The sequence below is a fragment of the Tachysurus fulvidraco genome, chromosome 24, assembly GCF_022655615.1.
Source record: "Tachysurus fulvidraco isolate hzauxx_2018 chromosome 24, HZAU_PFXX_2.0, whole genome shotgun sequence".
Taxonomy (NCBI): domain Eukaryota; kingdom Metazoa; phylum Chordata; class Actinopteri; order Siluriformes; family Bagridae; genus Tachysurus; species Tachysurus fulvidraco.
Genome location: NC_062541.1, coordinates 8,358,579 through 8,381,912, shown reverse-complemented (window position 1 = coordinate 8,381,912; position 23,334 = coordinate 8,358,579). Strand labels below are relative to the sequence as shown.

General features: G+C 37.7%; 1 protein-coding gene across 4 annotated transcripts in view; it reads right to left on the bottom strand.

The window, feature by feature from the left end:
* Positions 1 to 23,334, bottom strand: part of ripor2 (RHO family interacting cell polarization regulator 2) — a 40,721-nt gene that overhangs the window by 8,230 nt on the left and 9,157 nt on the right. For 3 of the 4 annotated variants that reach the window (XM_047807991.1, XM_047807992.1, XM_047807994.1), the window contains exons 2-12: positions 11,664 to 11,784; positions 10,913 to 11,077; positions 10,654 to 10,732; positions 10,306 to 10,329; positions 10,024 to 10,077; positions 4,150 to 4,299; positions 3,989 to 4,052; positions 2,936 to 2,979; positions 2,398 to 2,523; positions 1,559 to 1,707; positions 640 to 769 (exon numbers count right to left, since the gene is read on the bottom strand). In XM_047807991.1, coding sequence (XP_047663947.1) covers positions 640 to 769; positions 1,559 to 1,707; positions 2,398 to 2,523; positions 2,936 to 2,979; positions 3,989 to 4,052; positions 4,150 to 4,299; positions 10,024 to 10,077; positions 10,306 to 10,329; positions 10,654 to 10,732; positions 10,913 to 11,077; positions 11,664 to 11,784 — 1,106 coding nt within the window. Of the gene's footprint in view, positions 1 to 639; positions 770 to 1,558; positions 1,708 to 2,397; positions 2,524 to 2,935; positions 2,980 to 3,988; positions 4,053 to 4,149; positions 4,300 to 10,023; positions 10,078 to 10,305; positions 10,330 to 10,653; positions 10,733 to 10,912; positions 11,078 to 11,663; positions 11,785 to 21,810; positions 21,969 to 23,334 lie in introns of those variants that run through there. The other variant, XM_047807993.1, reaches the window with a different exon arrangement.

Sequence of the window (23,334 nt, the reverse complement as noted above, 5' to 3'; positions counted from 1 at the left end):
AACCAAACTTGCAGGGAAACACAAAGCCTTACTATAAAGGGCTATTTCAATTAATTAACCCCATCATGGGCACAATCTGTGATATTATTTGATCAATCATCATTAGGACACTGTTAAAAAAAAGCTGTGTTTTTGCTGTTTGAATCATTGTTAGGAGTCTCACCAAGAGGAATGTTCAATCAAGCAAAGCATATTGAAATATTGCACTATAGCAAGACAGCTCTCAGATGTCATTATATACACAGTTCAAGTTTGGCATCTTTTTAAATAACTGTTTATAGGTTCACTGGGTCTTGAAAATTTTATATTGAAGCTTTGGTCCACAAGTTCTCAACATTTGTCCTGTAGAACCGCCTGCACATTTTAGTGTACAGTGAACAGTTTAGCTGTTAATTAGCTGCTTAGTTGAATTATGACTGAAGCAGGGAAAACAAATGTGCGGGACAGGGGATACTCCAAGACAAGGCTATAGAAATATTGCTATAGTTGATAACCTCAAACAGGTTCAAATCTAAGCAAAGTTGTGCTGTGTACAAAAAGCGTTCATGTTTCACACCTAACACATGAACTCACTGATCAAATTCAATTAAACAATCCAAGACTGCAGACTTAAACCTTCCTAAATAAACTGAAACTCACAAAGAATGAAGTGTCCTGGAAGGTGGGGGTCTCAGGTGTGCCCTGGCTGTACACTGACACTCGTCTCTGCAGGGCGGTGGTTTTGCTCACGTTACTGGAGGAAAGGGTTAAGTCCTCAACATCAAATGGACTGCATGGAAAGAGGTACATGGTTATATTAACAAAAGGAAAATCTTTAGGTCAGTTCAATTACTCTCCAGTAGATGGCAGCATAATTCAATTTATTCTGGAGGCACATCCATACTAGATGATGCCACTTTAGCCACATAATTCAGCCTCTGATAGAGAAATCAGTGAAAGTCTACCATCTTTAAAGATGCACCAATACTTAAAATGCACTCAGCGGAACCAATAAACAAGCTGAGAGGAGGCTTCTGGATCAGTGATAAACAGGCATTTCCTACATAGGTGTTTTTCTATCTTGGCATGTGACATAAGCCTATGGTATAAATGCTGCACTTCTTTTAAAATCTACAGCAAATGATAACACAAATAAAAAATTATTAAAATATAATTTAATTTATATTTATTGAAATAAAAAAGAGCACAGATAAAATCTTTGTATGAAATTCAATTCATATGCCTTGCCTTAAGAATGTCAGGTGGTGAGTAGAATCTCTAAAAATGTTGAAATGCCAGTATTTAAGTATGCAATGTATATGTGCAATGAAGTTTTATGGATAAATGAGCAATTATTGTTGTTTACTGTATATGAATGATTGTACTGTATATGTTATTCAGTTAACACATTATTTGGTAAATCAATTCAGTAATGCTGCTTTGTAATGTCACTTTATATCACATGGTAAATACGATTGATTTCAATGTCTCCTAACCTTGTTTCTAAGGAACAACGAGTGGAAGAAAGAAATGGAATATAGGAGGTGAGGTTAAGATAGAAGCTTCATTTGCTACTTACAACCAGGTGACCTCCAGGTTCAGTTTGATGGTGCCCAGATCGTTGATGTCTACAGCCACCACCTGAGGCATGGCAGTGTACAGGTCCTTGGTCTCACAGATCACACTGCCCACCAGGACATGAGTGGCGAGTCCCTTCAGCTCTGTTACCTGAGGAACATTTAACACAGAGTGTTAGTTATGCATAGTAGACTCTTCTTTCTTTCTTTATGAAGTAAAGTGCTCTTGAACTCATATGTTATTTGTAAATGGTTAAGTCTTCTTAGATGGACAATACTGTTTTATATGGGCTGTTGTTTGTGTCAAATTTGTCAGGGTCATTTTACTATTTCCATTAAAAAGAAAAATTTAGCATAAAGGCACATGTAACGACAAAATACTTTTAGCTACAGAGCCTGTGTGCTAAGCAGCTAACTAGCTAGCTTAGCTAATATTAGTGACAGCAGACTTTTTATTATTAGGATATACAGAGTATATTAATTGACGTCTGTCTATTTTTAAAATAAATCACTAAAATGATAAGTAAAACTCAGACACCGATACCAATCTGTGTAAAATGTGAGCTAGATTTCTATTGTTAGCAATTCAGTTAGCTGTGAGGACGAGGAAATGGGGCATTTGCACATTGCATATTCATGAATATATATACACATATAAAGCCTGACATTGTAATTAGGGGGAATGGGTAGAGATGTTCCAAAAGCATTTATATTCTTTTTCTCTGTATTAAAAATGTAATGTATTTATTATTTTGGAGAGATTTTTTTAATGGTTTATTTGAATTAAATGGTTATCTGAATTAGATGTTCTTGGATAATTGCATTGGATCTTCCACTGCACCTTTATGGAAATGAGATCCGTGATTAGAGGCATGAAGATCATCTCCTCTCCATCCCAGCTTTGCCTAGAGTTTGCTTCAATCTTCCCTTTCAGCTTCCAGCGCTGTCGTCCGTACCGCATGAAAATCTGTAGTGGGAGTGGGAGGACAGTGATGCGAGGAAAACAAAGGTAAAGAGGGAGTGATGGTGGGCTTGAAAAGGCAGAGGCAGGCACATGCACCCACACAATCAGTGCTGAACAGTAACTAAAGGAAAGAACATCCAGCACAACTACTGTAGTGATCTGTAGTTTTTCATAGACTAATAAACACTTTCAGCTGGGAGGAGGAGTTGTGCAGTGCTGCTGGATTAGAGCTGAGAGTGTTGCTATGGCAACAGCCACTATGGATGTACTTATCAGATTTTCGGGTATTTATTTTGAGAAATGTAATTAGGGAGGAAGGCAATGAATGTATAGGCTAGAATTACAGAAAAAACTAAGGGAAACCCTATCAGCATGCAACACTAATAATATTAATAATATTTAACTACCTACTTACCTCATACTGATCACCTGGACAAAGCCTGGCAAAACCAGCCAAACCTGAGGGAGAAAACATGTTAATAATGTTTTTATTAGGTTGAACTTACTTGAAAATACTAAGTAAATATAAGATGAATGTAATTGTTACACATTATTTTTTTCACTGATTTTGCAAATTAAAAAAGTTAATGGCACATCTCTAATGTTTATATATGAGGCTGTGCACAAATATGGCACAAATGCTAGTTTACAAAAGGGATCTCTATCCTAATTTTTCAGTTTAATTATTAAAACCTTTTAGCACTACAAGCTGTTTTGTACATTGGGCTCTCTATGTGATAAAGTATGAAATCACAGACAACAATCAATGTATGTAAGTGGCATGGAACCAAACAGTTAAACTTTTAATAAGCTTTCAAAAAGGTACAATCTCAAGTGTGGAGTGATTATGGCAAGACGCCCTTTATTGAGCAGACGCCCTTATTCAGAGCAACATACACTTTATACTATAACTGAGCTGTTCATGGTTAACGGCCTTGCTCAATGCCCCAGCAGTGGCACCTCAGTGGACCTGGGATTCAAACTCACAACCTACCAATCTGTAGTCCAACACCTTAAACACTAAACTACCACATCCAACATCAAGTATCATGCTATGGTTTCAACAAACTGTTAGTTAGCATGTAAATAAGTTAGATGTTAAGTAAGTATTGTGTTTAGAAAATAAACTGATTTAGTTTAAAGTTAAGTTAAAAAACTTTGTGTTTTTTTTTTTTTACAGTTGTGTTACTAGCATTTATTAATTATTCATTGAGATTAATAAAGTTCTACTTGTGTCTGTCAGTGCTCACTGTGGTCAAAATCATAACTCATCTTCACAGAATTTTAATCATGTTTTCTTAAACATAACATTCGGGGTACATGTGACTAATTATTGAGCTATAACTGTCAATTGCGCAGTAACTAAAAATTATGCTCCAATCTGAAATAACCAAACATTAAAGATGCACATCCCATAACTGTTCTTACCCCATACACAACACCACTAATACACCAAAACCTTGTTTACCTTTCATTTTAATATGGAATTCTCCCAACAGGTTCTCCAGTTCTCCCTCAAAAGTGCTCATGTTCTATGGAAAATGAGAGATACAGATAAGATGCCACAGAATGTAACAGGGTTTCAGTGTAGCTAATGGCACTGTTGTGTTGGTGTGATAGAGGCCTGACCTCTGTATATTCTTTGTAGCGGCGGTTGACCTCAGTCAGGCTCTCTCGTGTCCCTTTAGTAGAAGGTGAAGCAGTGAAGGCTTGTTTCATTTTACTGGCACCATCTCGTAGCCTCCGCTGAATACAGAAGCCCTCATACAACTCATCCACCTGCAGCAATAAATGCATGCTCCATTAGTCTAAAGGACTTCATGCACATACACACCCACACAAACAAGCTATAAATGTGTCATATAACATATAGCTGGATACCTGAAGTGCATTCATATTTAACAGTTCAGTTCATTACTACACTACTACAACCACCACCACTACTGTTTAATATACTGTTTCACTATGTACTGCATTAGCTATATATGGTTAGCTTCTTACTACTTCTACAACTAATAATAATATTTTATAAATATTTTTATATATATTTTTTAAAATCTGTTAAAAATATAACTAAGATCAGAACAGAATAATGTTAATGTTCATGCCCAACCCAAGTCAAATTTCCTACTGTATACATTTCTTATATAAAAGAGAAAATGCCATAAAACATTCTTGTATGATCATAAATATGTTACACAAAATAAAAGTTATACTAATGTTTTATAACTGAATAAAACTGGATACTGTATTGTATCACCTTCGGATAAAAGACAGGATTATTATAGCAACACTGACACCATATACTCCTTTTATGAGCAAACATTTTTTTTATTAAATCTGTTTAATTATAAATAATCTTAAATGGCAGTTTCAAGCATTTAAAAGCTTGACCAAGGTATTTTATTTTAAATTCTTAATGAAAGAATTTAAACTTTTTAAAAAAGTTAACAGTGCCAATAGTGAAAGATCCACTAGACTTGTTCAATATTGATTTTTTTCATAAATGTCCATTTATAAAAATCATGATCATTTTAAATGCCCAGCCATCATCCCAAAACTTAAAACATTCACTTTGCGATTTATATTACCATAAGTGTTATTTATAAAATGTTATATTGTTAAATAAGTCAAACACTAGTAGATTCTATTCCACATTAATGATTTTTTTCATATTAAATCTTCCTCTTTTCACCCTAACAGAAAGTGATGGTGACCATGTGAGTGCAGTCGAGAGCATGGGAGACTGGAGAAAGAGGGTGTGGCTTCCAGACAGTGCCAGATAATAATCTAAACAAATGCACAAATCATCTCAGATTATTTTACTGTCTCATCTCCTGTTTTAGTCATCCGATAATGTTCTCTCATTCAGGGATGATAACAAATTAGCAGTTAACATCTATACTGCTAATGTGGCTATTTGCCCACATGACCAAATGTAGTTATACAGCAAGTCGTGTTACACATCAAACAGCGTGTGTGTAACTGAAAGCTGTTTCAAGCAAAGAGCCAGAGCTAGCATCATACTAAAGACTAATGGGAGGTTGAAAAAACAAAGCAACAACAACAAAAAAAAGGATGTAGAGAAAACCATACAGTTAAGGAACACAAGACAAGATCAGGGAATTAAAGCGAAAGAACACAGAGGAACAGAGAACTAGTAACACTGCAAAATCTCCTCAAATGGCCTGAGCCAGTGTATAATGTGGTCTCATAGCAGCAGAAAGAATTTAAAACCTCCACACTGTCAGAGCTGCATGTTTTCGACCAACATGACCGATTTAACCACAGTCATGGATATGTTCATGTTAACTGCCTGCCCACATTGTGACTGAAAACAGAAAGTACAATAGTATGAAACATTCCAGTTTTCTACAAGATGGAGATAGAAAGAAAATGTAGAATGCAAAAGAAAAACGTAAAATATCATTTTCCACCTCCATAAGGAAACAAATGATATATGGATGGACTGCTGTTTTATTCAGCATGGGGAAAATTGTGCATATGATCAAATCTACAGTGTGCCTGTGAGAAACTCTATGATAGAGTTTCATATATTTGATTTGATATTAGAGCTCCAGGTTTTTAACTGAGGCTCAGAACTAAATTTTGTGGAAGGGGGATCTCAGGGAGCAGGGTTGGGCAATCCAGATGAAATGTGTGTTGGGAAAATGTGGGATTGTCTGGTGGTGGTCCCATCTGTTTAGTTAAACTGGGGAATAAGACCCACCCAAGTCTAGACCACTACACACACTCCCACCACAGCCATTCTTGCTGTGGTAAGTATGCGGTTCTTAAAATCCCCTTTTCTCCTTCGCCTCGTCTGTTAATGTTGTGTGTTGGTGGAGGCTGAATCAGCTTCATACTGTGGATTTCAGTATTCCCTGAAAACTATTTGTATAGTTTCCATCTGGACTGCTGAGGAGATCATTTTTACTTATTTGTCTATTTAGAAAGGGGAAATACATACATGATTGTGACATTTCTGACTTAACAAATGGCATCGGTGTCATCATCCAAGATGTCTTTGTATGTAAAAGAGGAAACTAAAGAACAGGGTGTGGTCTGTGAAAAGCTCTAAGCTGAGTGTGACATGGTAATAAGCAAGCTAGTATATTGGTCTTTCATATTTTTGGTAGATTATAAAGGTTATTAAATTATAAATTATAAAGGTCTCTCTCTCACAAACATACACACGCACACAGGGTCTGTTTCACTCTCATATCAAGACTTAATGAAACAGTGGGGAGTGTATCAGAGTGTGCATTGAAGTTTAGTGCCTGTACATCTCACATTCAACCTCAGTTTTCAGGGTGTGGCAAGGGTGAAAAAAAGAGATCTCATGGGTACGACATATACACACACATACAAAGCACACATACTCTTTTAAACACCAACATATCTTTCCCTTGAGACTGCTGTTGATCTGCTTGTTTTCTTTCCAAATCTCAGCATGAGAGCTGCCCCTAGTAGACCCACCCATATATGCAGACTAGCAGCTGTTTGGCAATAGTTTGTGTGCGTGTGTGTGTGTGTGTGTGTGTGTGTGTGTGTGTGTGCTTGTGTACATGCTGGTCTGGGGTGTGTGGGTGTTAGCTTGTGTGCATGCTGGTCTGGGGTGTGTGGGTGTGCGCTTGTGTGCATGCTACTCAGGGTGTGTGCATGCGCATGCTGGTCCGGGGTGTGTGTGTGTATGCATCCTGTGCTAGGACAGGTGGGCATTCAGATTTGAAATAGTCAAATAAAAAAAATCTACACAGATACACAACACAAATAGTTACATGGTTGCTAAAATAGCAAATAAAGGTCATACATGTAAATGTGAACCCTTGAAATTGAAAATGTGTTTTGTTTATGAATTTTATAATGCTGGTTAGATTCAGGACCACAGCTATACAGCATGTCAGGACACAGGCTTGATTTTATGAATAATAAAACCTGTAAAATCAAACATGCTGGTTGTCAAAACATTCCTGCCAGTTTATATAAGAGAGAACTGAGAGGTGTAGGTGTACATTTCATCGGCCCGATGTTTAACATTAACATTAGCAGCCCATGAAAGTTGCATACAGCAATCACTGATGTTTAATTTATAAATGCCTACTGTAAATTCTTGCATATTAAATATATGATTTTATATTGTGTATATTTTGTGTTCACTGCTGAATACAACACCAAGACAGTCCCCTTGCCCACTTGTATGTGGTACACATCAGATATTTTTAACCCACTTTAAAGTAACTTCATGCTTTTTCAGTACTTGCCATTGAACAAGATTAAAGATGGACTCCTCCCTGTGTTCTTCCCCTTTTCAGCCCCACTATTTGTCACATGACTTCCTGTTTGCCTTTCTAACTTTCTGTTGGTGGGTGGACAGAGGCTCTCCATTTGCCTTAGCACAACATTCATTCGTGTATGACATAAGGATTGTGTGCACATTTTATGCAATTGGAAAATGTATCCAAATGCCATCACGCTGGCATAGTCTCCCTTCAGCCCATCTGATCCACACTGATAATGTTCTGCTCTACACCGCCTGTAGTTTGAATATTTTGTTTGCAACTTTATAGGCATCAGTTGGATGCCCACTTTTCTCACAACCATAGATGTTTAATGTGTCCAAAAAAGCAAGGTCTTCTATCCAATTAGTCACACAATACTGTGTTGAGCAGTATGGGCAGTATGGTGAAGCCCAAACAGAGCATTTTCAACCTAATCTCCATTTACTGCATACATCTTTTAAAATCACTGGCATGTATAGTCTCAAAAAACCTATTGCTATGCATCCTGCATGCTACAGCAATTAAGCCAATTTTGATGTTCCATAATCCATTTATTTACACTTTACCTTATCATGCATAAAAACAGCAAAATTGGGAAAGGTAGTGCACCTTCATGGTTACTTTGAGTTAATATAGATTTCATTTTAATTTACAAAAATACATCAATAATTCACTACATACTATGCTACACTAAATGTTTATTCACAGCCCTTAAACTTTCATTGTAAGGGAATTTTGAGTAAATAAGTTTTCCAATTAGTTTCTCAGAAGAGGGAAATGTGTCTAAATTTGGTCAAAGGTAATTACAAATGCAGCACTGCAGATGTGGTAGGTGGAGACTATGATGAAAAGTGTTCCTTTAAATTAGACAGAAGATTATTATTCTGCCCTGAAAACAAATGTCTTATATAAAACATAGCACGTCAATCCATTGGCAAAAGGAAAATGGCTATAAAACATTCTCAGCAGGATTATACTCCCAATGATTCACAAGTACAGAACACACTGCTCTCCCATTTGGATGCACACACAATCACACTAACATGTATACAGAGCCTTGTACAAACATAGCCAGTTCATCTGTCAGGGGTCTGCTTATTATAATGTGGAGAATTGCTTTGACCTACATTCAATCCTAGCAAGAAAAACATAAATTGCTGCAAAGTAGATAGAAAAATGGAACCCAAGAGCTCTGAATTACCTCAAAAGGAGCTCTATGGTGTTCTTTATACCATCCAGGATTGTAAACAAAGTATAACTGATGACTCAATTGTTACGCCGTTGTAGGGAAGTGCTAATATAACAATGCAAATTATTTGGGATTCATGGAATTGCTCAAAAACTGTTTTCGAGCTTCTATTTCCAGGTTGCCATGGCGACCTGAAGTGAAGAAACGCTTTACAAGTTGCCAATCGGTGCTCCACTGTGCATCAGCCACACACCTGTGAGTATAGCACAGGGTGCAGCAGGGCTCTGGAAACCTGGGCACTTTGGAAATAAGCTGTGTCAATTACCACAAACAAGTTTGCATCACTGCCAAGAGCACCCACTCACTGCTCACAACGTCACTGTCAAAGCTCAAAATGAAGAGACTTTACTTCCGATTCATACTGTAAATTCTTGCCTTACAATGGGGTTTTCATTTGAATTCACCAAGGCTGCTTGTGTGTGTGTGTGTGTGTGTGTTTTGGGGGGTGGGTGGTGGTGGTGATGGTGTATGAAGGAAGTACACATGGCAATAAAAGAGTGTGTGTAGGTGGAGATGGAGAATGTCAAACGGAAGAAGTGGAAAGGGAAAAAAGGATTTTAAGCTTCTTAATAATGCATGCAGCTGGAAAGCTGTTGTGAAAAATGATTACGGAACCAACAAGGGGCAGGAATTGTCACTTAAAAAGCCATTAAACCCTTACTGTGAAATAGGTTCTTGCCATATGAGTCAAAGGCAAATTAGTTGTCTTATATGAACTGACTTGATTTCATCAATCTCAAACAACATGAACATATCAACATATGTTATTTTAATTTTAAACATTAAATGCAGCTAATGCTAACTAGAAACCATCTTAGTCACTGACCCATTCATTTTTTATCCAATGTATGATGGAAAATCTGCTAGAAAATGAACAATATGCTTAATTTCTCTCATATATCATTGGTGTAGCTTGCCTAGATAATATTTACATGTGCTATCCAGAGAAATGAAAACTCATTTACTGCTTACCTTACTTATGTGAAACTCCAGGCGTCGTATATATCTCTCAATTGTCTTAATTTGCTGCAGTATCAAAAAACCAGAGAGAGTTAAACAGTGATGTGTGTTTATAATTTTCATTATAAGTGCACACCTGCAACAGTATAATGAGTTGAAATATTAATGATGTGGTTTGACTTCCAAGAAATTGGCATGACATTATTGTACAGCTGCTTATTATCTGCACAGATTTTTATTAGCTTTCTAAGACAAGATGAGTCAAGTGTTTATGGTTGAGCTCCTTTTACTCACCTTGTCAAGATCGTACAGCACTCCCTGATGAAACAAACGCACAAGCATTAACGCACATATGCGTGCACGCACACACACACTCATTGTCAGTCAGTGCAATCTATGTCTCAAAACACATATCAGATTTACACAACACTGACATTATTGCACTATTTAGACAACAAATAATTAAGTATCTCTTTCAGCTCATGTGACCTGAGAGAGAGAGAGAGAGAGAGAGAGAGAGAGAGAGAGAGAGAGAGAGAGAGAGAGAGAGAGAGAGAGAGAGAGAGAGAGAGAAAAAAGAGAGAGAGAGAGAGAGAGAGAGAGAGAGAGAGAGAGAGAGAGAATATACTCAAGGTATCTTACCAGTCTGGAGTTCCTCTTCATGTCCTTCATGAGAGAGGTGAGTTTATCCAGCTCTGACTGATGCACTTCCAAATACTCACTGATCCAAAAAGAACAGAGAGAAAAAAACAACTCAGTGTCTTGGAGAAGAGAGAACACACACTGCAATGAGCCCACTGCTAACAAAAAAACCCCAATATGGAGCTGTCTATGTTTTTGCCCCAACTTTATACCACAAATGACAGAGGCACAGAGATACACTGAGGTGAACTGTACTTACTCCAGGCCCTGTTTCAACGCTTCATACACCTCCTCCACTCTCTTAGGCTGCGGTTCATGAGAGCTGCTGCTGCTGCTGCTGGACTTGTGCCCACACAGATGGGGCTTCTTGGGCTTTGTGAGTGACTTCTTCTGTACTGTTGAGTTCCCTATGAATGAGTTACACCTGGAAACACACATGAGCACACACCCACTATCAGAAATAACCATGTCTTTTGTACTACATGACCTGCACAGCTTTATAAATATAGGTCACATGAAGCTATTTCCAAACATGTGTGATGCTCAGAATGTTCTATTCATACATCTAAGGTCAAGGACAAGGACTTTGACATCATAATTGTAGTTCCGGATTGGTGTTTAAAAAGTGTGAAATGTATGTCACATAGTAATGCGATAGTCTATTAGCCTCATCTGCAGTCACAGCCATTCACCAACTAATAAACGGTTGCATTTCTTAGACCGCATTCCTCATTGTTTTACATGTCTTAGCACGTTACGTCTACACTGATAGTTCACTCTGATAAATCTAGGCCACTAGATTTAGGGTGAATAAGCACACGCTGATGCCTAGGGGCTACTAGGCATAATCCCATGCTCAAAGTTACTCACTACTGCTGCTTTAATCTGTATCACCATACATATATTGTAATGGAATTCCAATCTATACAATACTACCAGCCTTTGTTATGTAGTGAGAACAGTTTTGGAAAGGTTAGTGTTTTTGTTATAGACAGGATATAAATGCGAACCGTGAGCGTCTCTCCTGCAGCGTGCTGAAGCCTGCGAATGACTGACTCCGGATGATTCCACTGGGCCCTCCAGGAGAGTGTGTGCCAGCCGCCATGATCTCTGGGACACGGGAGGAAACTCCTGCAGAGAGACAGAGAGGTCAGATAAAAAGTCACTGCCTATAATTAGACAAGCTTGGTTAGATAGTGTATAGGGTAGATGGAATTAAAAAAACATTTTAAACTGAAGAAAATCTGGATTAAATTTCACCACATATGCATGATATTAATTATCTCAGTAATTTGATTACATTTTTCAAAATACTACAGTTTTTATTAAGAAGAAGAATACATTATTAGGACCTTTTTGCAACATCTGGATCTTCCCAGGCTCGACCGTTGATTAGCACAAGTCAAAATTCCACAAAGAAATATAAGCAAGAAATGAGTCAGTTATTCCTCTACGCATATGGAGGATGAAAATAGCCACCGTAGAGAAAGACGGCTCCATACTGTGCCTAATCAAGAGCTCTCAGAAAAGGCTTGTTGCCCCCCTGAGCTCAAGCAGTGAAAGGGAAAATTTATGATTCATTGTGGCTGAATATGACAGCACAAAGCTTTATAGAAGAAAAATTATTGATATATAAAATTTAAAAAATAGAAATATTATTTTAAGTGGCAAAGCAGCCAAAAATGGATACATTTACAAATTTAAGCATCCAAAAACATCACTCATGTTATCATCTGGATACAATTTAAAACACTTATAAAGCTGTATATAGTTCCTAATCAAACACTTTTCTACAGTTTAAGGGAGATTTAAAAATAAACCAAAAAATTAGTTTCCTTTAGCTGAGCTGTGTGATCTTCAGCTGTACTGTAGACATTGAACGTTCATTGTGAACGTTCAGCAGTAAGTGAGAAGCTGCTCTGGCCGAACTGAAGTTATGTGCAGACATGGTGTACTGTAAGACTTGCTGAATACAGTGTATACTACAGTGCATTTTTCTCATGTAACGGACAATTGATTAGATAGAGTTTTAAGGACTTATGTAGATCATTGTTGGACCTGGGTTTCAAACATACAATTTTCTGGCCACTAGTTGTTTCAGCATAAAGTCAATAATTACAAAAGACTAAAAACTATAAGTAATTATTGTATGCCAAAAAAGAAAAGGTCATTCATTATATCCATTATTGCAGAAGGAGCAGCTTTGAAAGATGTCCTTCATATAACTCTCAAATTGCAAGCTACACTTCATAGAGCTCATTTGCCTTGGACAAGGCATACATTATTCTGTATAAACATTCATCCAAGACTGCATGCTGTTACATAATGATTATTTCAGCAAACCAAGCCATTATAGCAACAAATAAATAAATAAAAACAAAAGAACGACTCCCCATTGACAGTCACTGAGTATTATTATTTTAAAACACTAACTACACATATGAATGAATCCAAACCATCTTTGCTAGGGGATCAGTTACATCTGCCAAATGTCCCACACTCCCTAAACATCTGAAGAAGACAAAGCAGCAGTGTGGCCCTTGGTGCATGCTTGGTAAGCTGCTGAATGGAGGTGCCCCTTTCTCCAATGAGACCTGCATGGAGAGGCTTATACAAAGACCTAAAGCTCTGTCTGAGAAGGGCTATGTCATCCCTTACTCTTTAAGCCCAACCCTCATCAGCATTCTGACTACATCAGCATGCCACAGAGGTCAGGTGGCTTCTTTGAAGACAGATCGAAAGAAATGAACAGTGTTGCACAAGGAAAAAGTTCTTTCACGCCAAAAACAACAACCAGGTCCTCCTGTATCAAACATGATGAATGTGCAGAACTCATTAATCAATCATGTAATTAAGTAATTAATTAGATAAATAGTTGATTACATAATTAATTGATTGATTGATTGATTTGATTGATACAATATATATTTTTTAAATCCTTCAAAAATAGATTTCTTGCTCAAATTCCCTTTTTTTGATTTATTTTATGTTTTGATTCAGGTCATCATATTCTCCGATATTTAACAGGAGATAAACCTATCAAAATATACACACGTCTGTTCCACTCTAGCATTAGCCAAGTTAGCTGAGAGTTAGTAAACCAGGTCTGCATGTGTTTTTGGGTAAAGAGTTCAACATGTGGGATTGTTTCTCGAAAAACAAATTTTTTTTAACAGCAGCCAAATGTGCCATAGCAATAACAGAACAGATTTGATTGTTAACATTAAGACAGGAATGCATGATCTATGGATAACAGTTTGTGGTTGATTGATTGAAAGAATACTTTGCACCACAGATGTCTATAGTCAAACCTACTAAAAAGCAGAAGCAAGCACTACACAAGCAAGCAGACTGACACTGAACTCAGCATCTCTCACACTCAGAGATATAGCTGACATGGTGGGTACATGTGAATAACGAACATGGACCACAGCGTTTTAAGACCAGCCTAATACCATATGCTTGACTAAACGGTGTTCCTCTTAGCAACAGCATACAATACACAGTGTGTGGAGTAAAACAACATTGCTATTATGTGGCCTGTGCAGAGACCAGCGCCTCCACCTCCCATTCAGCTCTGAGGCTCTGTTGTCTTCTCCCGCGCTCTACTACAGGCAGTGCTAGGTAGGAGGGCCCTTGTGTTTGGGACCTCTCAGACCGCTCTTTGTGTTTCACTCATCCCTTGTATCTCACACACACACACACACACACACACACACACACACACACACACACACACACACACACACACACACACACACACACACAGCAGTGACTTCATCACTGCTTTCTGTGCCAGTTCACAGAAGTGTCCCACTGACCACCATCCTATTTTCACCCTAAGTGATGCAACCGAGCAGAGCTAAATCTTAATTCATCAGGGCAACTTACAGCAGCAAATAAATCTGCAGAAATCCTGGACTCTTGTAAATCTTCTTTGTGACAATGACAATGGTTAAAATACTATATGAATAAAACTGAACTGAATTAACAGCACAGGGCATGAACTTTGAGAGAATCAGCCCCCAGATTCATAAGCTTTAATTTATCTTTTGGTTATCTGTGTCAGAGCTACAGCATTTTGCAATCATCATGTCATAAATTGTACAGGCATTCTGCATTCCTGTTGCTCAAATACCTACATCTAGCACTGGCCGCTTTCCATACAGCTTTGACGATACCGCATGCAAGAGAAACCTGATATAACATCCCAAGCTACACAACACAGCAGCAAGGTATAAAAGCCTTTGGCACTTCGTGCGGAAGTGTGATTTAATCGGTGGCTTGTTATAAACACAACTGGCCGAAACATGTTTTTTTTCTTTTTGCATAGAGCAATTCCTTTCTCCACTTAGTTGAGCAGGTACATACAGGGTGCTCACAAACCCTGGAGCATAAATACAAAGCATAACAGGTCCTCCATGTGCTCCGTGTTAATTTGGAAACATGGGAATCCTAAGACACCTCACTGGAATTCTTCACCAATGAGAAAAATTTAAACCAATTGATAAGAGAAATATCACATTGCAGTGTGGAGTTTTAAGCATTGTGCTCTCAGCACATTCATGTTCTACATCCATGTTCTACACTGGACAATGAGATGCAATTGCAACCTGACTGTGACTCACATGAAGTTGATGCTTGGCATTGTCTTCAGAGATACTGTATTCTGTCAAGCCAGGATATGTTTCGAATTGGCTATGAGAAAATCTGGCGAGTTTATAAACTTTGTTTATATATTTCTGACCCAGAAATTAGCTCCACCCCTGATGGAACAGTATTTACAGAAGCAGATTCTCTAAAATCATAAACTACTCTTGAAAATCTTCCAACCTATGCATTATGTGGTCATACAGCTCAAATCTGGCCATCTTAAAGCATTTGTTTAACACCCAGCCACAGGAGGTGCACCACAATGTTATCTAAGGCTGAATGTGAGTTGCTGATACGAGTGCTTTAAATGTCATGCCACTTCCTATTCCCACTGTAACTGGGCTAGGAGAGCAAGAGGATTATGGATAGGTTTGACTCTTAAGTGATGGTGTAAGGCTCCTAATGTCACACTACCACAAACACACAAGGTTTCAGAGATGTCTAGGCATGATGGAAATGCCAGTGGACCAATTGGGACATGGCTCAATGGGACATGACTCTTCTATCCAACCACCATAAACAGATTAGCCTTATTTTTATTTATTTATTTTTTTTAAAAGCTTTGATTTCAAGAAAGGAAAAGCCATTTAGAAAAAGAATTAGAGCAGTTTTATTGCAGTTATCTGGCAGCTTTAATACAGCTTGCCATGTTATTTCTGTGGAAGTAAAACATGGATCTAGGTCTTCTGTGAGGAAAGCACAAGGAGCTGGGTTTTAAAGTAGGTCATTGCTACATATGTGACGGAGAGCAGAGATGACGTGTGAAACATGTAGCTGCTGGCTTGGTATTGGGCATTATGTGGAAGACCAATATTTATAGAACGCACTGACGAGAGAGGAATGTGCAGGGGCCGACATTCCTGTATGCAAGGAGTGTAAGGCAGCAAGAAAATGTGATGCAAAAACAGCTGCTGAGAGCATCTGAACCCAGCCTTTACATCATGCTCCTCCACACACCCAATCTGAATCACAGACCATAAGGCAAGATGGGGAACCAATAGCCACTGAAGCTTTAATAATTTATCTCTGACCTACAATTTATACTAGAAAACATATGAAAACACACACCTTTGCATATGTACAACAGTAGATCATGGAAGCTGGACCAAGCTGTTTGGTCAACTTTAACTACAATTAAAAACAAGACATGGGACACTTTGACATTGTGTCTGTTCCTGTTCCACATGTTGGTGTTATTATTAGCATCATTACATTATTTCATACAAAAGCACTGTTGAATGCTTGAATCTGTTTGGTCAGAACGTCATCATTTATTTGTACAACAGCAATGACTATTATTCAGATCACAGGTTTAACATCAAGTTATCATTTCTGTGATTAGTCCTCAGGGACTTGTACAACAGATGCTCTAAATATTCTAAAACTAATTTAATACAAATTTGAAAGAAAATAAAATATTAAAATATATAATCATTTCTCTAGTGTCTGTGTTCCTCTGCATTTTTACACTGGGAAGTTTCTCAGTGTAAAAGTGGGAACTGCATTTTGTGTCTTAAGTTCATGAAGGATGCTGTAACATAATTGGTAACAGAAACTAAGCTATTTAAAATTTCAAGTGTCTATAAAAGGATAAAAAAAGTGTATGTTGTATCATTTTTAGCATTGGAAAACTGCTGTGGTATAAGAGGAATAAAACCTAAAATAGCACGTTTTATTCCTTAAAATTGAATTGAAAAATCTAATCAAAAATGCTATTAATGCCTCAATGAAAGAAGAAAAAAATAGCAAAACGCTTTGAAAAACAGTTTCCTCAAATGCTGTGCGTCTATGCTGTGGATATAAATTTGTACTCATTCAGTCTTGAAATACAACCATTTTCTGGCAATGAACTCAAAAAGATTTTGCCATAGACATAAATCCTCTTTATAACTGACACTGACACTGAAAGCACACTTCCAACTTTGAAGAACAGGAAATTAACAGCATTAATTGTACGGGCAGAGAGCCATTCTGTCAGATCACAAAGCACGTTAAAGCTATGGTATGATTCAACATATGAGCTATAGACAAGTGTGTTAGAGACAGACAGAGAGAGAGAGAGAGAGAGAGAGCTGTACATCTCACTGGATTCTGCTCTGCTCCACTTAATCAAATGGCCATGACTTATGCATCTGACCCTAACATGACATATCCATCCACCAGTATTTAAAAATATTATGAAGCTGTGTGCATTCAGGTACATATTTCTCAGTGATATCAGGTTCTGATTTTTATTTTTCTTACTTGCAACTTATACTGTCAGCAAATGGAAATAGCGTTAAGCCATTTAAAGCATGCATGTGTACAGAGAATCATGTGTACATTTAAGAACTAATTACACAAGCTAAATTAAACGTCAAAGTAAAAGCCATTCCTGTAAATGAGCACTTTTATCTATTGTTAGAAACCAAAAACACAAATTGCTCATAAATGCATCTTTAAATCCACTAATTTTAGCCGTTTCCTTCCACGTTGCTATGTAGAGAAACATTACACAAACAAATTAACTTTTTCAGTATCCACTTTGGGTCATGTAAAGAGCGGTTGTTGCTTGTAAGCAAGTTCTTACTTGTTGTTCACATTGCCTCTGGCCTGCATAGTCATACAGCCTTCATACTTTAGATGTGAACCTTGTCTTTCAAGAGAGACACAGCAAATCACATTTTTAAAGACCACTCACGCAAACTCGGTCTTCAAATCTGACTATACAGCTCTGTAGTGCTGTATCTAATAAAATCACAAGAAGACAATCACAAAAAGTCTCATAGTAAACTACAGTCTGCTAAATAAACGTTCAGACACCATTCTGAGGTACAGATTTAGAAATACTGAAATACTTTTTATCCAGGTGTTCCCAGACTTTTGACTGAATTGTTTTGGAGTAAGAACATGGCTACAGTATGTCGGAAGTAATGAGTGAGTGCTATATTTCCATCTCAGTACCACTGATAACCTGTATTCCAGCCTCAGCCTCAAAGGATTTACTCCAGATCCACTACAACCCCAATCCGGATATGTAAAGATGTGATTTAAAGTTTATGGGTGATTAGCACGGTGGTGCAGTGGGAACCGTTAGCACATCACACCATTGTAATTGATTCATAATCTAAATTTCGAAATAACTGATAAACGCTTTAAAGTTTTTTTTATTTTTAATTATTTTTTCTTCTAGCATGGTGCAGGACTTTTCCCTGAATCATAAATTGCCATCATCACCCAAGCTGATGATGCAGAATTTCAGATAGCCAAGTGATCCAGTCTTGCCTATTTACAGATGATCACCACTGGTAAAGCACAAGTTAGGAAACATTACACATTCAGTTTATCAGTTTCTAAGAGACAAACATAATGAACATCTACTCCTGTTGGACGTTCACTAAAAGTCATCCAGATGGTCTGTTAATCAGGAGGATTATGGAGCAGCCCCTTGTTGTCCAGTGCCACTGTCGAGTCAGATCATCTGCTTACGGTGAAAGCAAAATAAAGAAGAAACCCTCAGAGACCATCAACATATACTCAACCCTGCAGCTGCTCCATCCACTTAAGACACAAGGTAACACTCACTATAATGACCAGAAAATAATCATGACAAAAACGTCAATCTTGGAAGGATGATTTCTATTGCCCCATATACATGTAAAAACACAACGATGCTGTACAGTTCTGTGGTATTTAAAAAAGAAAAGAAAAGAAAATAATTGAAAAAAAATTCAAACACAATAAATAAATAAATAAATAAATAAATAAATAAATAGTAATTGAATAAAGTAATTGAATTATAGCGCAATACAAAATGCTGAAAGATTAGCATTAAAGGGCAAAAAAACACTACAGCAATCTGTCATTACAGCAATCATGCAGACTTCACCTGTAATTCACCAAGTTGATTTAATATCACTGTCATTACTGTGATGCTGAGCAACCCACTGTAGGACTCATCATGACCACAGGACAGCTGAGGATAAAAAGTCTGATGTCTGCTGTCATCCCCCGCTCCACAATCTTCCAATTAACCACAGGCCTTCCAGAGAATCTCAAATATCTCCATTTTCCCCCGCCCCCAAATGCTCCCCTGACTCCATCGCTCCTAAAATACCCCTCCTCACGCCCTCAGGGCCGAGCTCTCCAACTGGGATTTGTCCAGACAAGAGCAGACTCTGTGGCAGTTTAAATACAGATAACTCTGGCAGGACTCTGTAATACACACTTCATCCTCTTACTCTGAAACACATGGGATGCAGCTGTACAGAGCTGCACAATGGAGGAAGTTTTACATCTCAGCGTTATCTTTACTGTTGATAAAGGATAAAAGGACAGGAAACAAAACATTTACAGTGCTGGCTGCTAAATGCGGAATCATTAAAACAACCACCTACAGCCATTAAGATATACTGTAACAGCTCAGAAATTCAGGTTTCTTACAGAAAGTAGTTCTTGACAGTCACAAACTCACTTAATGAGCGATAACAAAATTTTATATTCTTTCTGTCATTAGCTACATCAATGCTTCTACATCAACAATAGCTGGATGTAGTGACAATTACTGGTGAAATTACTAGGAGTACGTATTGGCAATAATAGATAGTATTCATTTAACTTCAACATTTAGACTACATGCAATGCTGATGTATTTTTTCCTTAACCTGCTTTCACAGGGGAAAAAAGCCAATGTGTTAAAAACTGTCACATGGCTGTATGCTTATTATACAACAGTGCGGTTGAGTTATGTTTGTTTTTACTAACTTCAAGAGAAAGAAAAGAGAGGCTAGTGAGGGGAGGACTGTTTATAGCTGCTACAGGTTTAAAACTCGGATGAATCTCAGGTATAAACTAATGAAAAATATAATTTTTTTCTAACATTTTTTTAAGAAAAGCTGTCAACACTGAGATATAAAATAGGACAAGCCATTACAGGAAAAGAATCAACTCACCAAACAGTCACTGATTATTTTGAGATAACAACATACCCCACTAAATTTTTTCCCTTACTTGTTTGTATCAGACTTAAAACCAGCAGATTATCTGTACCATTAGTTTAGTGAGACATCACAGCAATTTTTATGTTAAATTAACAAAAAGATTTATTGGTTTATGGTGTGATTGCTTCTAAAACCACTAAAGTCCTCCTCATGCATGACAAAGAATAGTCTGAGAATAACAAATTGTCTCATCCACTATCTCAGACACTGATTTAACTCTTATCTATGAGACACAGAAGGATATCAGTTCCAAGAAAAACCCATTGTCCCCAGTGTTGCATTGCACCAAGACAACAAATTGAAACATCGCCTGACTCATTCATTCCTGCCCACAGGCTCAGATCTTCATCACCCTGATGAACCTCTGATTTTTTTCGTAGAAATGTCAAAAAACACCTACTAACATGTTCTAATGTGAGTTACATGGCGTGGCTTGTCACACAAACTAGAAGAGACAGGAAAGAGAAAATACAAGCAGAAGAAAATACAGTCTGTTACAGAAAAAGGAGGAAAGAGGAACTGAGCGGCAGAGCTGGGGGATTTGACTGTGACAGTGGCCATGTTGGCAGCATAAGGTCTTGGCTCTATGGTCTTCTCAGTGTCCAGAAGAGGCCACTCTGGTTTGACCAGTGAAGCAAATCTTGAGCATTTAACCATATCAAAGCAAGCAAGTTGTTTTTCACCCAACCCTGAGATGTAAGCCATTTTACTTTCCAACCACTTCTGTTTTTCAACAGACGACAATAACCCCAAATTACAACACAGTTCGGAGCACTGCAAGATTACTGTAATCATTTCAAATAGACTCTAACCTTACAGGCATAGCAAACACTATACTTGACAGGGATGCATATGGACATTGAATATACTGCACATTTGTGATGCACATTGATATTTGGAATATTTCTTGCAACACAACCTTTCCAGACCGTGATATATAACAGTTAAATACAGTCTTGACATGTTTCTATGGATGGTGCCAATGCTAAAACATAGAAAACTTCTCTGTATCATCTGTAACTGGAGTTTTCAAAGCACACAATAAAACAATGTAGTTTATTCACGGCTGTTGCGATACCAGTATTGTAAAGGCTATTTGTAGTGAAAACAATATTGATCAGACGTTGTTTAATTCGATATTACGCACAAGGGTCCTCTTCTGGGCTTCTTTAGTGGGAATGAATGAGACCACCTGCGCAAAGAAAGCAATCAGGACGGAAAAATAAGCAGTAATGTTTTGTTATCTCTCCTTCTAACCACAAATAACAGAGAAATAAACAAATCCGTGCGTCTTTATTCCATAAACAATGTTTTGTATAGATATTAATAGAAAACGGCAGTGCAAGACGACAGTCTGTCATCATTATTATTATTATCATTATTATCAATTTCCTACTGAATTAAAAAACTCGTGAGAGCATCAAAGGCTCAAAGTATCAAAGTATCAAAGGATCAATGTATCAATGTATCAAAGTATCAAAGGATCAATGTATCAATGTATCAAAGTATCAAAGGCTGTACTCACCGCACTTCAAATAAATACACTTATTCCAGTTAAATCCTGTTTACTCGAAGCTCCATCAGAGATCCAGCAGTCATTTAAATCATCCACAACTCCGCGTCTCTGAACGATAACACCACCGAAACGATAGCTTCCGATCCAAACTCGTGTGTAAGCCCAGTTTAGATTTGTATCAGCCACCGCCCCTTCAAAGGGAACTGACCAATCAAGAGTACGGACTGCAAATGTGGGCGGAGTCTACACGCACGCTCATGAATATTCTCCAGAAATATTAGGCTTAAATTCGCGTCTCGTGACGCATGTGCCCAAGTACATGTGTGCATGTGTCTGTAGTCCAGGGTTATTTTGATATTTACTCAGCTGTCGTTTTAAACATGGACACGAATGCAGCAAGACTATAATAATAATAATAATAATAATAATAATAATAATAATAATAATAATAATAATAATAATAATTTGATCTAGCACTCTCAATGATGTGCACAAAATAGCTCTGCTACAGGGTTACATGGAGAAGAATGCAATTTACTAACCAGCTGACCAATTTTATCACAGGAACAACAGTGGCAGTCGTTTTAGGTCACAATGCATGCATGAGGATTTTTTTTTTTTTATAAAACTGGAATTTCAATCTGCTAAAGATATTTGTACCCCAGGAATGTGGACACATAAATGGCAATGCCAAACTAATTCTTGCCACCCAAACTTAACCTTTATTTAATTCTGATAGTTTTATTTCTTCTACATAGTTCATGTACAGTTGAGTCACACATAGCTCATGTTAAATTCATTCATTCTTGCATTCATCTATATTAAACACTTTATCATGGTAAGGCTCACACTGGAGCCTATGGTGGAAACTATTCTATAAACATTAGGTGAGAGGTAGAAAACAACCTGACCGGGATGCCACTACATCATAGGGCACCATTCACACACACATTCAGTCGTAGGGATAATTTAGTTCGGTCCACTTACTGGCTTATTTTTATGAGGTAGTCAGAAAACAGAGAATATGGAGGTAACCCATGTGGACTCAGGGAATACAGACAGACAGAAACCTGCGCTCAGGATACAATCATGTACCCTGATGCTGTGAGGTGGCAATACTACCTGCAGCAACATCGTGACACTCGTACGGTAGAGGTACCTGACAAATTGTCCAATGAATGAGGTACAATCTGCATAAGCCATAAAAGAGATGCCGAAGAGATCTCCTTTTCTTTTAGCATGCATGAGCAACAGTCAGGGTGATTTCATAGTGAAATCAGAGCAACCACATTAAAGTTCAAGCACCTGTGCTGTCTTGCTTCTTCATAACATGCTCACTCTTCCACCTCAAGGCAGTAACTTTGGCTTGTACCTGACTTGAAAAAAACAGACCTGGCCTTTTAATTCACGTGCTGTACGTCAATCAGCAAGGCAAAGAGAACACATGTAGTTAGCCTTGGGCAGTGCAGCACAGACACCTCCACACGCCTCCTCTCTCAGATGCTGTAAAACTTATCCTGTAATTATAGGTGT